This window comes from Acanthochromis polyacanthus, chromosome 6 (assembly GCF_021347895.1).
Source record: "Acanthochromis polyacanthus isolate Apoly-LR-REF ecotype Palm Island chromosome 6, KAUST_Apoly_ChrSc, whole genome shotgun sequence".
Classification (NCBI taxonomy): domain Eukaryota; kingdom Metazoa; phylum Chordata; class Actinopteri; family Pomacentridae; genus Acanthochromis; species Acanthochromis polyacanthus.
The window spans coordinates 40,660,423-40,676,539 of record NC_067118.1 but is presented as its reverse complement, the minus strand read 5'-3'; the positions used below and the strand labels follow the sequence as shown (position 1 = coordinate 40,676,539).

General features: G+C 41.4%; 1 protein-coding gene across 1 annotated transcript; it reads right to left on the bottom strand.

Annotated features, from left to right (window-relative positions):
- Window positions 1–305: 305 nt before the first annotated feature.
- Window positions 306–15,782, bottom strand: pigt (phosphatidylinositol glycan anchor biosynthesis, class T). The gene is made up of 11 exons (XM_051950198.1): window positions 15,365–15,782; window positions 13,713–13,890; window positions 12,679–12,806; window positions 10,305–10,405; window positions 10,019–10,193; window positions 9,830–9,927; window positions 8,647–8,803; window positions 5,828–6,028; window positions 4,665–4,830; window positions 4,483–4,566; window positions 306–4,369 (listed from the first exon to the last, which is right to left on the bottom strand). Exons 1-11 carry the CDS (start codon window positions 15,744–15,746, stop codon window positions 4,120–4,122), a joined length of 1,920 nt encoding a protein of 639 aa, XP_051806158.1. The 5' UTR covers window positions 15,747–15,782; the 3' UTR covers window positions 306–4,119.
- Between the last annotated feature and the right edge of the window lie 335 nt (window positions 15,783–16,117).

Sequence of the window (16,117 nt, the reverse complement as noted above, 5' to 3'; positions counted from 1 at the left end):
GAACATTTCTCACAGCGTTGTGTTCTCGGGCTGTAAACACCTACTCGCCCAGAGGGAAGACGTAGTATTGCAGTGGATCAGATATGAAAATCACTTATGTGGAATGCTGCTTTTCCTTTTGTTTTTGTTCCACGCTGTTGGCAAACGTGCAGGGGTGAGAATCGCTGACCGTCCAAACACAGAGACGTCTGTGTTTGTTCTCTCTCCGTCTGCCAGAAGTGGGGCCAAGTCTATTTACACAAAATGTGGGCACTCGGTGGGAAGTAATAAAGCTCCAACAGCCTACTTTCTCTCACTGCCGCTAATCCGAATAAAAGATGTTTGTCAGTTTATTGAAAAGGCAATAATATTTAAGTTCTGTCACACACACACAGTACAGATTCATTCACATTCTGTTCACCTTCGCACAGAAAGCAAAACAGAATCGATGAGCATGACAAAGTGTAAAAAGTTTAAAAAAAACAACCATCATACTGTTTCATTGCAGGGTGTAGCATTTTTGCTATAAGTTAAAACTTCAATAAGCTGATGAGTAAATGAGTGAATGAAGCCAAAGGCAGTTAAATATGGAGACATTCAGACATTTGCACATTTAACATTCAAGCATGCATCCAAAAATCAGTGCAAATTCAATGTTTGGTAAGAGGACTGTTCCTTTTTCTACAATGAAGCAAGTCCAAAAAAAATATGAATGGGGCTGCATATGCTGTCTTTTTACCTCCCAGAGTACACACTACTGCTGCACAAAGTATGCACCGTTTCATGCAGCATATATTTACACTCAACAAAAATATAAACGCAACACTTTTGTTTTTGCTCCCATTTTTTTATGAGATGAACTCAAAGATCTAAAACTTTTTCCACATACACAATATCACCATTTCTCTCAAATATTGTTCACAAATCTGTCTAAATCTGTGATAGTGAGCACTTCTCCTTTGCTGAGATAATCCATCCCACCTCACAGGTGTTTCATATCAAGATGCTGATTAGACACCATGATTAGTGCACAGGTGTGCCTTAGACTGCCCACAATAAAAGGCCACTCTGAAAGGTGCAGTTTTATCACACAGCACAATGCCACAGATGTTGCAAGATTTGAGGAAGCGTGCAGTTGGCATGCTGACAGCAGGAATGTCAACCAGAGCTGTTTCTCATGTATTGAATGTTCATTTCTCTACCGTAAGCCGTCTCCAAAGGCGTTTCAGAGAATTTGGCAGTACATCCAACCAGCCTCACAACCACAGACGACGTGTAACCACAGCAGCCCAGGACCTCCACATCCAGCATGTTCACCTCCAAGATGGTCTGAGACCAGCCACTCGGACAGCTGCTGAAACAATCGGTTTGCATAACCAAAGAATTTCTGCACAAACTGTCAAACCGTCTCAGGGAAGCTCATCTGCCATACATCCAAGAACATCACCTCATGCTGCAGCAGGATAATGCACGGCCCCATGTTGCAAGGATCTGGACACAATTGTTGGAAGCTGAAAACGTCCCAGTTCTTGCATGGCCAGCATACTCACCGGACATGTCACCCATTGAGCATGTTTGGGATGCTCTGGATCGGCGTATACGACAGCGTGTACCAGTTCACACAGCCTTTGAAGAGGAGTGGACCCCCCCCTCCCCATAAAAAAACTGCACCTTTCAGAGTGGCCTTTTATTGTGGGCAGTCTAAGGCACACCTGTGCACTAATCATGGTGTCTAATCAGCATCTTGATGTGGCACACCTGTGAGGTGGGATGGATTATCTCAGCAAAGGAGAAGTGCTCACTATCACAGATTGAGGGGCCGTTTACACGAGGACGCTTGCAGGTGAAAACGGCAAAATATTTCAACAAAACACCCTACCGTTTATACGAGGACGGCGTTTTGGGGGCTTGAAAACGCAAAAGTTTGAAACCGGCCTCCAGAGTGGAAAAGTAGAAAACGCTCCGCCGTTACGTTTCCGTCTAAACAGCAAAACGCAAAACTTTGCCGAGATCTGACCACGTCGCGTACGCGATTACGTCACATACGTGCTTTGGTTTGCCGGCCGGTACAAGGACGTAAACAAAGATGTGTGATTATTTCCATCCTTTGGACCATCAAGCAACTCTGGCAGCTCTATGTACACTACAGGAGTCGTACCAACAAACGTACTGAATCTGTACAGATTCCATTCATGAACATTTACCGCGGCGGAGATCCGAAAAGGGAGATAGTAAGCATGCGCATAGACATGGCAGAGTTTTATCACAGCGCCACCCAGCTGCCTGGCATGCATATCCAATCGAATTCCACACACTATAGAGTCACCGTATATACGCAGATTTCCTTCAAAACCGCTCGTCTAAACGTGAAATGACAAGACGCCACTTTTGCGTTTTCTGTTAGGATGGTCCTCGTATAAACGGCCCCTTAGACAGATTTGTGAACAATGCTTGAGAGAAATGGTGATATTGTATATGTGGAAAAAGTTTTAGATGTTTGAGTTCATCTCATAAAAAATGGGAGCAAAAACAAGTGTTGCGTTTATATTTTTGTTGAGCGTATATATACTACTGGGACACATTACTCGGTCATACTATTGCGCCTTAAACTTTGACCGTCGCAGTCTGTAGTGTGAAATGAGCTGCCGTCTGTTTGTGCGGCTCCAGCTCGGTTAAACTTGTGCACAATGCTGCAACGTGTGACATAACTGCAGAGGATCGCGGGTCAGGACGCCCAGAAAAGCACGCTGACTTGATAATTCAAAATCTGACTGACCGTAGCAGGACATCCTGATATTTTTGGCATCTGACAAACTGCCAAATGTCAAAGTTTGTTCTTGCTTAATATATGATGAAGTCTGTTCAAATGCAAGCCCAGTTTTGTCTCTTTTCAGTACATTAGTAGATGTTTGTTCTCGTTTCATATCTTAAAACTGGTATAAAACAAATGTGAGACAGTAAAACCCCATCAGGATTAACCCTCCTGTTGTCCTCATTTATGGGCATCAAAAAATATAGTTTCCTTATCTGAAAAAAATCCAAAAAATCAGAAAAAAATTCTTCAGATTTCTGAAAATTTGCAAAACCTTCAGGAAGAAAATTCCAATAATTCCTTAAAAGTTTCCCTTAAAAAAATCCCCAAATGTCTTGTAAATATTTTCAAAAAATGTTAAAAATCTTCCCAAAAAAATCCCAAAAATATCTAAAGTGATTACATATATATCAGTAAAACTTCTAATATTTTCTTTAAGAACATTCACAAAATAATCAACCAAAATCCGGTGAATTTCGCTGGATTTTGGTTGATTTTTTGTTGAATGTTCTTAAGAAACATTTTTAACATTTCTTTTTTCCACCAAAAATGTCCAAAGATTTTCCAAAAATGTTAAAAATGTGGACATCAGAAGTTTCACTGTGAATATATATATTTTTTCCCCACATTATCAAACTTTAAAACGGGCCAATTTTGACCGGCAGGACAACATGAGGGTTAAAATAAAGATCAAATAGTTCTGGATCACTTTTTTTTTTTAATTACTGATGAGCTGTGAGAAACTCAGTATTTCAGAATTCTTTAATATCCTGAAATAGCTGCGGTGTGAATAGAAAACTGTAAAGCCACTCTGACTTTGCGTAATTTTATCGTATTTTCTCCTTGGTAGGGAGATAGCAACAAATAACAGGTCAGAATGCAACTTGAGACCCCAGACAATCCTCTTTCTGGACGAGCCCAGAGTCTTCATAGTGCAGTTTAAATCATTCTCAGGATAATTGACTAGTTTTACCACCATGTCTTCATAGTAGCAGATTGAACAGCTGTATCATGATGTAATGGAGTTATGGTTTGAAACGCATAAAAAAAACTACAAACCCAAAAGTTGCCACAGTAGCACACCACACAGCTTTGTTTCCTTCTGCGTGTCAAACAATAATAAAGCTCTTTACTTCCCAGCCACCAAATTTCTGTCCTCAGCCAGCAGGAAACTATCCAGGTTAGTGTTCAACAGATTTTTGTCTTCTTCCATTTAAAAACAAAACCTTCCAGCTGACAGTGTATAAAACATTCATACCAGTGCTTGACTGAGTTCTTCCCTGAATCTTACATGTTTTCTCGCAGCCACTTGGCATTTCTGTCCAGCTTCAGAGCGGCGGCACGCCTCTCATCTTGCGGATGACGTTGGCTATCCTCTTGGCCAGTCCTGGACTGGGCTCCTCTATCTGGAAGCTCCGGGTCAGGAGGTTATACAGCGAGCCGTAGCCCACGGCCACGACAGTGCAGGTCAGACAGATGACGTTGTAAGGCATGCTGAAGTCTGGAGTGGGCAGGTTGACCAGCAGGGGTTCGGTGTAGACGCGAACAAAGTAGCTGGACTCTTCTTTACAGGGAAAACTGCAAGGAAACAAGAAATCATTTGACTTTTCAGACAAACGTGTTTCTCCGCATGAACTCAAACAGCACAAGAATAAGAGGCTTTTTCCTCAAGACAAAAGAGTTATACTTACAAGCTACTGAAAAGCGGTCGTTCCTGAGTGCTGTTTGTATCCATGGCGACAGTGCTCGGTACAAGAGAGCTGATGACTGAAGACCTAAATGTTGAGGACACAGATTAGAAGCAAAAAAACTCCACAAGAGAACAAATCTACAACTTCACATCTTCTCTTAGAAACTTCTGAAACGATCCTACCCGACATAGAAGCCGTGGTTGGGATCAGGAGTGTATTCGGTCCATTTGAGCAGAGCCCTCTCAAACTGAACTGTGACCTCCGTGACGGAGTTGGGAGGAAGCTGGACGAGCATCTCCAGCAGGTGAGGCCTCACACGGTCCTTAGATGGCTGGTAGTGGATGTAGCCTGGTGGAGGAACAGAAACAGGAGTTATCACTGATACGCCGCTTCAGTGTTCATACACAGGCTGGTGTTTAATGCGCATATGAAGTAGTAGAACAACACTGCTTAAAAACAGCACTTATGGCAAAGTTACAGCAAATGTAAAGCGAGATAGACAATACAGAATGACTTCCACCTCTGATTTTATAACACAAAACATGACTCGTGTGCTCCTCCTTGTGGTGGAAAGAAGCACCTGCATGGAGGGAAAGTATCTCCTCTTAAACTCAAAAAGGAAGTAAACTAACTTTGTTTCCTGGCTAAAGATGAACTACAAAACATTTTTACTGCCTGTGATGTCATAAACAATGAATATTAAAGCAGTTATTTTTCATTTTCTTTTAATGCTTTTAATTTTCCTTTCAATTTTGCGGATTCTGAAGCATTTGCACGATGAGAAATAATGAAAGTTTCAGGTTTTTCTCTTTTAAAGCTTGTCAGACAATGCTGTTCAAATGTAGCCTAAAATGTACCAAGACACATGCTGAAAGTGAGCCAATGGGGAATTTTCTATCCCTGAAAAAATGTGATATAACAATCTAAAATTTCACAAATATCTTTAGAATCATTTCGATTTTATGTGACAAAATTTTCAGGCAAATCAGCGATGGTTGAGCAGGAATTATTCTTAAAAATCAGATGATGTGAGATGGAATGATCCTGGTAATAAACATGGATGTGTTTCTGTTCCAGCAGGACAAACTACACATTTCTAAAGATGACAGTTTTTATTTTGAGCTCTGAATGATTCCACTGTGCACATGCAGGAAGTAAAGTAAAAATAAAGCAGCTAATCCAAATAACAGTTACACAGAAATGTTAAGAATTAGCAGCAGCGTTCATTTATTCATCAGTCACAGACAAACCACTAGCTTTGGCACATTTCTCGGTGTAAATTTTACACCCTGGTTGCACGTTTGCACACGCACACGTCCTTCTCAGCTCTCTCAGAATCACTCACTGGGCTTGTTGTCTTTTCCCTTGCTGGTGACGGTCAGCGTGTGGATGTAGAGTCGCAGATACCAGGGCACCGAGTCCAGCAGCAGCACAGGGAAAGACCTGTAGGGGTGGTTGTTGTACATGAGCGTGTGAATCTCTCCCGTCTGCAGTCCGTATCCGGCCACGTAGCGCTCTGCATGGAGCAAAGGCCGCAGCATGTCGCCTGAAACCGAGAGCAGAGAGACGGGCTTTGATGGTTAAACACCTGAGAAACTGTGCAGAAAATGAAGTGACAATAAAGCACTGCTGTTTTCTACATTTAAAAAAGTTAAAGCGTATGATTATACTCCATTAGCGGAACAGTCCGTCAGTCTTCTTTGCTTTGTAAAGACCCTAATGTTTGCTATACACAGCATGTCTTTTATTTATGATGAGGAACAATGTCACTAGAAAGCTTTTCTTTTTGCACTGTTTGACCCCAAAAAATTTCAAATTAATTGCACATGTTGCAGTCAGAAAGTATCTTAACCTCTTGATGCCTGAGTTTATTTGCATTTATACAAAAAAATACAATTATTATCTTGGTCTTTGTTTTCCAACTGAAGCTAAATTAAGTAGAGATTGTCGATTTGTCTATTACAGTAACAGATAGATAATAATGTACGTCCCACTCTGACTGGTCCTACGAGAAACCAGCGCTTGCAAAAGGTTCCGAGGTCCGTATTGAATCTGCACAAAGCGGCATTGGAGGAATGGATACTCTATCTTGGATGTAATCTGAATGTATGATTCAAATTTATGACGATCAGCATTAAGGGGTTAAGATGCCAGTGCAGATTCTCTACATAACCCTAGGAGCTTCAGTAACGAGCAACTAGACGTCTCTCTTGTACGTTTTTTCAGACATTTCCCCTCTCATCCAAGAGGCTTCTGAGCTCAGAGCATCTACAAACATTAAAGTCATTTTGGTTTTAAGGGCCTCATTTTGTGCTCCTTTTCAGCAAGTTAACAGAAATCTTACATGTCCTTTCAGCTTTTCTGCTCAAAATCGTGCCAAAATAGTTAATTTTACCACATCTGTATCCCTCTTTGCTTCAGCCCTGTTCTAAACGGGCTGTTTCAGTGTCTGCAGCTTCACATAGAGCTAATCTGCTGCTGTACACGCCGCCTTCAGGAAGAAGACTCTCTCTGCATCTACAACACAGCAGCCAGCACACATGTGAACGTGTTTCTGTCACTTTTAATTTTCTCTCTGAGTGATGCACAGCTGTTGTTTTTGTGTGGTGAGCTTGTTAGATAAGGTTGCTTGTTATAAAGTCAGTATTTTAGCTTCACAGCAGCTCTGATGTGTTTCAGTCACTGTTTCATACTTGTTTTGTTGTCTGACAACACAAACTGAAAATATGTAAATGAGAACAGCTTTTTTTTTGGCGGGGGGGGGGGGGGGGGGGGTAATTTCCTGTATTTAAATGCAATACATGTGAGAAATGAGAGCAGGAGTGAAGCAAACGGATGTAAACGGCAGCAGAAGTGGAAGCACAAGCGACACTCCGTCCTTGTTGACTGGCTTCAGATCAGTCTGAACATTTCCACCAGCTCTGAATGCTCCTAAGCTTCACAAAGCTAAATGTAATGTTAGCCACATTAGCAAGACAAAGTGTTAATGCTAGGGATGTGCGCGACTAGTCGTTTAATCGTTTAACCGCCTACCTTTACCTGACCGGGCGTCGCCATGCAGCTCTGTCCCGTCTGGGCTACCTGGTTGATCCTGCCAGTAGCATATGCTTGTCTCTTTTTTCAACCTCCGCTATCCCCCTCATCATTAGCGGTGTTTTGACCACTCCAGCTACACCCACCACGTCCCTTCCTGCCACCCCGAAGCAAAGCATCGGCTCCAGTATGTGCTGCTCGTGGACTGTCATGGCGCACCGACCCGCTGCCGTTACGCACAGACGCAGCGGCACTTTCTGTCTCAGTGGACGACTGAACATCTTCATCAGAGGGTGAATATTCCTCTTCAGAATATGAGTAAGCCATTACTTGACAAAGTACTTCGTCAGCGTTGAGCAGACCTCTCGGTACGGTGAGTTTTCTCACTCTAAAATGTGCCGTCTTGCGCTCTGATACGCTCCGACGGCGAGTGTCGTCTCCTCGGTTTTCAAACTCTGTAAACTCCAAAACTTTGAATGAAAACACGCCCACAACTGATGCTCAGATTGAAGTTCCAGATGTCCGCCATCTCCTGGTGTACAGTACATGAGGCACACGAGGCAGTATATCTGAAGCTATGGCTTGTTATGTTCAGCAATATTGCAACTTTGGCGCTTAAGGGGTTAAATTGCAAGTTTTCCGAACCGACTAGTTGCCAATAAAATTAGCGACTAGTCGGTTCGGAAATTAGTCGAAATTCCCATCCCTAGTTAATGCCAGAATTTTCCTACTGTTGTGGTGACATTGCCATCAAAACTGAAAGTACTTCAGAGGCTATTGTTGGATTTGTATTAAAAGATGTTGGTCAAAGTCAGTAAAACCATTAATCTACAACTTAATGGTATTAGCTCCTTATGCTTTATAGAAATAAAAAGTGAACAGAAAACAACTGTATGACAATAATCTGCAACAAACATTTGCAACAAGATTTCTAGAGGAACATAGTTTTATGACTACAAGCTGAACGCAGACAACATTTAGAACCAATGAACAGGAGTCAAAGCAAACCAAGGGAGACTTAACAAGCAGGGAAAGGTGACAGATTTTTATCTCCTTCCTGTTCTGTCATAAATACAACATTTCTCCAGCCTACTACACAAAGCTGTGTCATTCTCTGCTCTTCCCACTCACCTTCAGTGGATTTCCAGCGGATCAGCAGGTTGAGGGAGCGCACGCTGCCGAAGGTGTCTTGTTGGGTCAGATCATACACAGAGAAGGTCCGTCTATCCCCCAGCACCATGGCCTGGCTCAGCAGGGAGGTGGCCGGACTGAGCTCAAAGTGCTCCCCCTGCAAAACCACACCAGAGTTGCTGCGATCAAAACAGATCATACACACTACCAGTCAAAGGTTTCAGAACACGTCAACTTTTTCATTTTTTTAAAATTGAAATTCAAGTAGTTCAAGTGCAATGAACAGCTTGAAATGTAAAAATGTCAGCGGTGAACTGACAGACGTCTTTTAGTGTCATTTTTGGATCTTTTAGTGTCATTTTTGGTTTTTTAGTGTCATTTTTACATCCTTTAGTGTCATTTTTGGATATTCTGGGGGTAACTTTTGGATCTTTCAGTGTCATTTGTGCATCTTCTAGTGTTATTTGTGCATCTTTTAGTGTCATTTTTGGATCCTTTAGTGTCATTTTTGAATATTGTGGGGTCATTTTTGGATCTTTTAGTGTCATTTTTGGATATTCTGGGGGTAACTTTTGGATCTTTCAGTGTCATTTGTGCATCTTAGTGAGCATGATGGTAAGCTTGAAAACACGGAGTGGCCAGCATAGTCTCCAGACTGAAACCCCATGGAGCTGGTTTGGGATGAACTGAAAAGTGAAAGCAAAGCAACCGACAAAAACCACACATTTATGGGAACTTCTGTAACAGACTTGGGAAGAACTTTCTAAAGAATATTTGATTTCCATTGTGGACAAAATGCCACGAGTGTGTTCAGCTGCCCGATCTGCAAAAGGTGGTACTTTATCAAAAGTAAGTTTAAGTTTAGAAAACCTTTATGTTTCTAAACAGATTTTTTTTTACTTCATGTTTTTTATTTTTTCTATGCTTTCATTTCAGAGTGCAATGAGACATTAACATGCAGAGTTTCCAATAAAAAATGGAAAAATTGAGGCGTTATAAAACTTTTGACCAGTAGTGTATATTATCTCTATATTCAGATATTGACACTTCAAAATAATATTCTGTTACATCTGTTTCAAATAATCTCATTTAATACTCATTCAGTAAAAGTAATCTTTTGTTTTCTGGAAGAGAAAGCAAAAATGTTTTACAGCTGTTGAGAGTATTCATGAGAAAATCAAACCTCGGGGTTGTCTGTGATGTCGATATATATTTTACTGGAGGAGGCCAGCGGACAAGCTTCCGTCAGGGTCCTCGAGAACATCTTGAATAAAGACCACTCTGAAGGAACAAACAGCTGGGATCAAACAACGGCCGGGGGGGATTTCACGTCAGCTCAGATGTGGACTGAATGCAGGAAGAACGCGCTCACCTCGTTTGCCTTGTCCAGAGTTGTGCAGGTCAAACACTACATTTAGAGTCTGTCTCAGCTCCCAGGATGTGGTTTTGCATTGCCAGTCCTGACACACAGGCCTGATGTGCACCGCCTGGGAATGAAAACTGCTGTGGAAGAGCTTCTCTGACTTCAGCAGGACAGCGAGACCAGCCTGCAAAGGGCAACACGAATACACAAAAACACAGAAGGAGAAACTGGCTGCGTGAACACACAAATGGATCTCAAATGTGTCTTTTTGAGAGACAAATAAAGAGACAGTCACCTTGGATCCACATGGCAGGAGTTTCTTCCAGGGTGTCAAATTCTCAGTGCAAACAATTTCACGTGGGAGGGTGGCATAGCGAAGGAAGCGATGGTCTGTCACTTCAAGTTCAACACAGAAAAGCAAACATCAGTGCACAAATATGTAATAAAGTTAATCCTGAATCATTTACAGTTCACCTATTTTAATGGTTTATTTTACTATAGTGTGTGTCTCATGCTAAACTGTGTCAGATCAACCATAAAACAAAGGAAACCTGACCAACACAGAACATAGTGTTAAAATTACTCTACGCATTACAGCAAAAAGGTTATCTGATACTAATTAAGTCTTAAATTTTGCCGAGACAAACAGGCTCTCCTCCGTCAAATCGCCACTGATAGAGACTATTTAGGGAAGCAGGAAGCAGGGCTGAAAGCTCTCACCAGCAGTAGGACACTGTGCTAAATTCAAACGAAACTTCAGAAGAAACGAGGAAGAAGGTGATTGAGCTACATCAGTCTGGGAAGGATGACGAAGCTATTTCCAAAGCTCTGGGACTCTGAAGCGAGAGACATTATCTACGAACGGAACAATAGTGAATCTTCCCAGAAGGACTTGACCTTCTAAAACTCCTCCAAGAGCACATCGACGGCTCGTCGAGGAAGCCACAAGAGATCGGAGCAAAACATTTAAGGAACGGCACTCCTCTCAATCCCAATGAAGGTCAGTGTAGATGACTATTAGAAAGACAGCTGGCAAAATTGGAATCAAAGCGCACTAAAGCTCGTCTGGTTTTGCCACAGCACTGTTTGACAAACCTCATATCTTTTGGGAGGATCTTCTACAGATTGCTGAACAGAAAGCCCAACTGTTTGGTACAACGGGGGTCTCATTGCACCTGATGTAAACCAAGCCCCAGATAACACAGAAGGAACATTATACTGCACCTATGGTCAGCAATGTGGAATATTGCAGAGGTGTTTTGCTGCTGCAGGGACAGAACAGCCAACTATAATCAAGTAAAAACATGGATTCTGACAGAAAATCTGACGTCATTTGTCTACGAACTGAAGCTCAGTTGCATTTGAGTCTTGCAGCAAAACAATGATCTCACAGAGCAGAGTACACCCACTTCTAAAACTGCTCAAAATGAATAAAACTGAAGTCTGGAGATTCATGCTTGCTATCCTAAAAGTGAGCTGAAAGTGCTGCAGTGACTAGAGAAACCGATTTCCACGTACCAGCAGCATTTGGTTGCAGTTGTTGTTGCTAAACGTGGCACAACTAGCAACTTTTTGCTTTTTTAACTCATTCGCTGCCAATGACGTCTATAGACTTCAATCATGTTTTTTGACTGGGGGGGCTGCAGGACAGTCTGTCGGAGCTTGTCGGTGAAAATCCTGGAGTTTTGGAACGTGACAGTGTTGCGGTGGGCCAAAAGAATGACAAAGACAGTGACCATGGTGGGGCGACAGCAAAAAGTGCCGTTGCCAAAAGCCGCTGTCGATCAAAGCTGCGCTAGTTTTCGGTTTCGCCACCACCGCTCTCTTGAGCTCATCTGACGAAACCGAGTCAGATGAGTTTAGAGCGAGCACACACACACACACACACACACACACACACACACACACACACACACACACACACACACACACACACACACACACACACACACACACACACACACAGAAAAATAGATTGTTTATATTTTGTAAGATGTATTGTTCTGAACCAAAATGTTGACTTGTGTTGTTTGTTTGTAAATAAATGATTTAGCTAACAAAAGGTTAAAAAGTTGACCTCAAAATGCTTTTTCCCGAGTTGTTTTTGTTGTTTCATATAAGTAAACAACTGTTCAGTTGTGTGGGATGTCACTAAACCAAAAAATATTGGCATCAAAGTGATTGATGTGCCTCTCTGTACTAAAAGCTCGTTATCTCTGTTTTTTGGTCAAAAACAGGTGTTTTTGCTGAAACGACCCTATATTCTGCTGCCGATAACTTTAGAACCGAAAATGCTAGAAACAAACTTTTTTCTCCTGATGAAAGAAGAGAATCTACACTTTCTTTCGATAGTTTCAATGTTTATGTAGTCTTAAAACTTGATATTCTGTAGATCTTGAAAAATCTGTCAAAATTCTTAAAAACTCTGGCAGTAGGGGGCTCTTTGCTCTGAAAACAGCTGGCAGCCAATGAGTTAAATCCAATTTTCGCTTTATATTTGTATTGTGTGTTTACTCAAGGTGCCTGGATCATAACTGACCAGCGGAGCAGCATCTCTATCTGTAGCGCTGGCACGCTATAAAAGCTTCAGGTGACTGATCGCACCATTAGCTTTTACACAGGCTCATCACCGGAGAGCTCCACATAGTAAAAGAGAGAGGCTGGAGTACCGTTTCCTATTCCCAGGGGTTTGAAGGAGGCACTGGGCTGAACGGTGTTAGTGGAGTCAATGAAGTTCAGCGAAGCGCAGAAGATGCCCGACAAAACGTTGGTCAGCTCCTTCCACGTGGCGTCCACACTAAAAACGGCACAGAAAACGTTTCAACGGCCGACAAATAAAGCACATGCAGGACAGCAGGATAATACAGAGATACCGTGTTCACATTTGAAAGCTTTTACTCTTTCAGATGTGTTCTTTGTGTTGCAGGTTCATGTCCGAAAATGATGTATTTCCACTTTTCTCATTGCGCAATAGCCACACTTTAACTTTCAACTTATGTGACATTGTTAAAGAACTCTCTAAACATCTTTTCCCCTCTGGTTTACCTTTCCTTCCTGCCCAGAGTGGGTGAAGATGCTACTGCATTTACAACTGGATGGAACAGATTTCTACCAAAGCGTGACCGCAGGAAAATATTACTAAACGGCATCAGCTACTTACTGATGGAAATGACATTGAATTTCACAGGGTAACAGTGAGTGAACTATGAAGTGAATGATGCTGAGATTACTTTAATAATGGCATCATGCTGAACAGGAACAGTTTTATACTTTTCAATTCACATTTTTTACAAGTTATTCAGATTTTTTTTGTCCTGTTATTCCTCCATTTCAAAGGGCAGGAAGGCTTTGAAAACAGGTAAAAGTTAGAATCAACTACAAATAAAACATTTAATTTTACAGTACAATACATTATTTTTCTTTACAATTCTCATATATTTTTTAAAAGATATTTATCGTTTGTGACATTTATATTGTATATTTGTAAATAGAGACTGTTTGCACTACCTCTAAGATTTTTTAAAGACTTTTATCTTTCCCCTTCTGCTGTGTTTGCACTGGAAATGAGAAGCTCCCCATTCTCATTGTACACTGTATAATGACAATAAAGCACATTCTATTCTATGCTTGTTTTATGACACCCTTTGTCTTACTGATGCACTAATTTGGTTCATTTATTTCACTTCTGATGCTCTGCACTCACTCTGTGACTGAGTCCTGGAACCAAACCCAGAGCTCGGCCCCCGGAGGTGACGGTAGATAAGGCTGCCCCCACTGCATGGTCCTCCAGTAGCCCTGAGTGAAGGAGATGTGCAGCTCTCGCACTGAGAACTTGGAGATGACCTGACCCAGAGATTTGGGAAACAGCCGGTAGTGGGAGACTGCGAAAAGCAACGCAACACAGTTTAGGGCGAGGACAAACAAAAACAGCTGTCGAGCAACAGAAAAACGGGTACTTGTGGAATTTATGGGATGTGTGTCAAGTCCGTTGAATATTATTACAGTTTATCAATTCAAGACTAGTGTGAAGCTACAATAGTGGCCTCAATAACGGAACGGTATTCCAGTATTATCACTCTACAATCAACAAAAAACTGTGGGAATAATAAAGAAGAAGGTGCTTTCAAGTCAGGATTTTTTCTAAGACCTTTAACTGCCAGCAAGAGTGGAAAATGCTGACACTGGGTACGTTATTCTTTTGCATATTTCATATATTAACTGTGTGCTCTCTCTCATGTGAAGGTTTCTTCTTTGAGCCAAGGTGACCAGCGTGACCCTGAGGCTTTAAGACGGCGCAGATGGTCTTATTTTGTTTCTTAAAGGCCCACAAAAATAATTCTGTATAATTCTTTGAGTGTGTAGTGTGTAATAGTGTGTTTTGGCTCTGGCCTCAGGAATGAACATACTTATGGTTTATTGCAATAAGTAACTCTGATGGACACTTGCTGTTTGGGGGTTTACTTTTGGTAGAATTACCTAAACAGTCTGCAGGGAATGATTTCTGCTGTTTTAATTTGTCCACTTCGGGATCACTTCATATTTCTATTCTATTCTATATCGCATTGTCAGATTTCTGAAGAAGCAGGCAAACGCCTACAAACCTGAACCATGAACTTAAGACACTTTATTCCCAGGGATAAATGCTTAAACACTTTATAAAGTTAGACAAAAAAAAAAAAACAGTATGCATGTCCATTTCATAAAGGTGGACAATTTTAGACGTTTTGGGACCTTTTCAGTAACAACGTGTCAAATATTTTGTGTAATAAATTGTCCTTTGCTACAGAAATACATAATTATTCAACAAGATATGCTGCTGGAAATCGTTTTACCTCACTTAAATCAAAGTCATTTACTCAATGAAAGAATGGAATTCACTTCCCGATTAACTTAGGAAACTTTAAAATAGAACTAAAAGATTATTACTCTGCACAAAATTTCAGTTATTAATATTTATGGGCTGGTAAAATACAATAATAAAAAAAATAGATTATAAACTCAAATGTAGTAGCTGCAAATATTCCAACAGCAAGACAGATTCCAGTTATACTGTATATATTGTGACTGTAATTAATGGTGAGTGTTGTACGCTTTTTTTTGGTTCACTATGAGTTGTGAACATGCATGTCGTTTGGATTGTGTATGTGTATTCTTGTATGTACCGTTTGTGTATTGTGTAATTCTGATTTCTATGCATTAGGCGTACATACTGCATTTTGGTGTCGTCACAAATGGAATTATGAAGAGCCCTGGAAGAATAGCTTCTGCCTTATAAATATATTCTATAACTATGTGATAAACTAACACGTGGAAGATTTCTAAGACATGTTTATCTACGGCTAACAGCTAGCTCACCTTTGTTTCCTCTCATGAAGTCCGTCTCCCACAGGGTGCGGAACTGGAAGCTGGCATAAATATCTCCGGAGTGCAGCGGTCTGACCACCAGCTCCTCCTGAAAGTCGTCTTTGGGCCGCGGTGTTGACTGGAGGACCACAGGTTCGGCTTGTTTCTGGGTTGCAGCATCTCTAACCTCGGTTCCTTCCCACCGCCTCTCCTCCGCTCCTCCGGTCTCCTTCTCCGTTTGTTCCGCTGTTTCGGCGGCTGTTTGCGGATTATCCGGCACATTGGCATGTTGCTCTTGAGCTACGGGCGTTTCTTCACTGCCTGCGATAATAAACACAGAAAAACTACAGAGAATAAACAGCCACACCGGGCTGCTGCACCTGTAGGCAGCCATTTCTCTCCTAAGGCGGCGGCAGCTCACTTCCGCGTTGTCGCGTCATACGTCATCCAATGGGGTGCTTCCATATGGAGTCCTGTGACACTGATAGGAAGCTGCTTTGTTTTAAGACAAAAATATTTTCATTTTTGCATTATTTTAAACAAGTACTGCAAAATATTAACATTTCAATACATTTTTGAAGCTATTAGCTTAATTAGAAAGCGCTGCGTATTACTGATGTCACATGTACTGCTTGGATTTTGGGGAATTTTAGTGTTATAATATTGGCCCGATTTTGGCATAAATATGTAATATTGGTCAATATCGTTATTGGTTTTTTGCCTATCATGAAAACTGATAAAATAATGCTTGGATTTTGCCGGAAT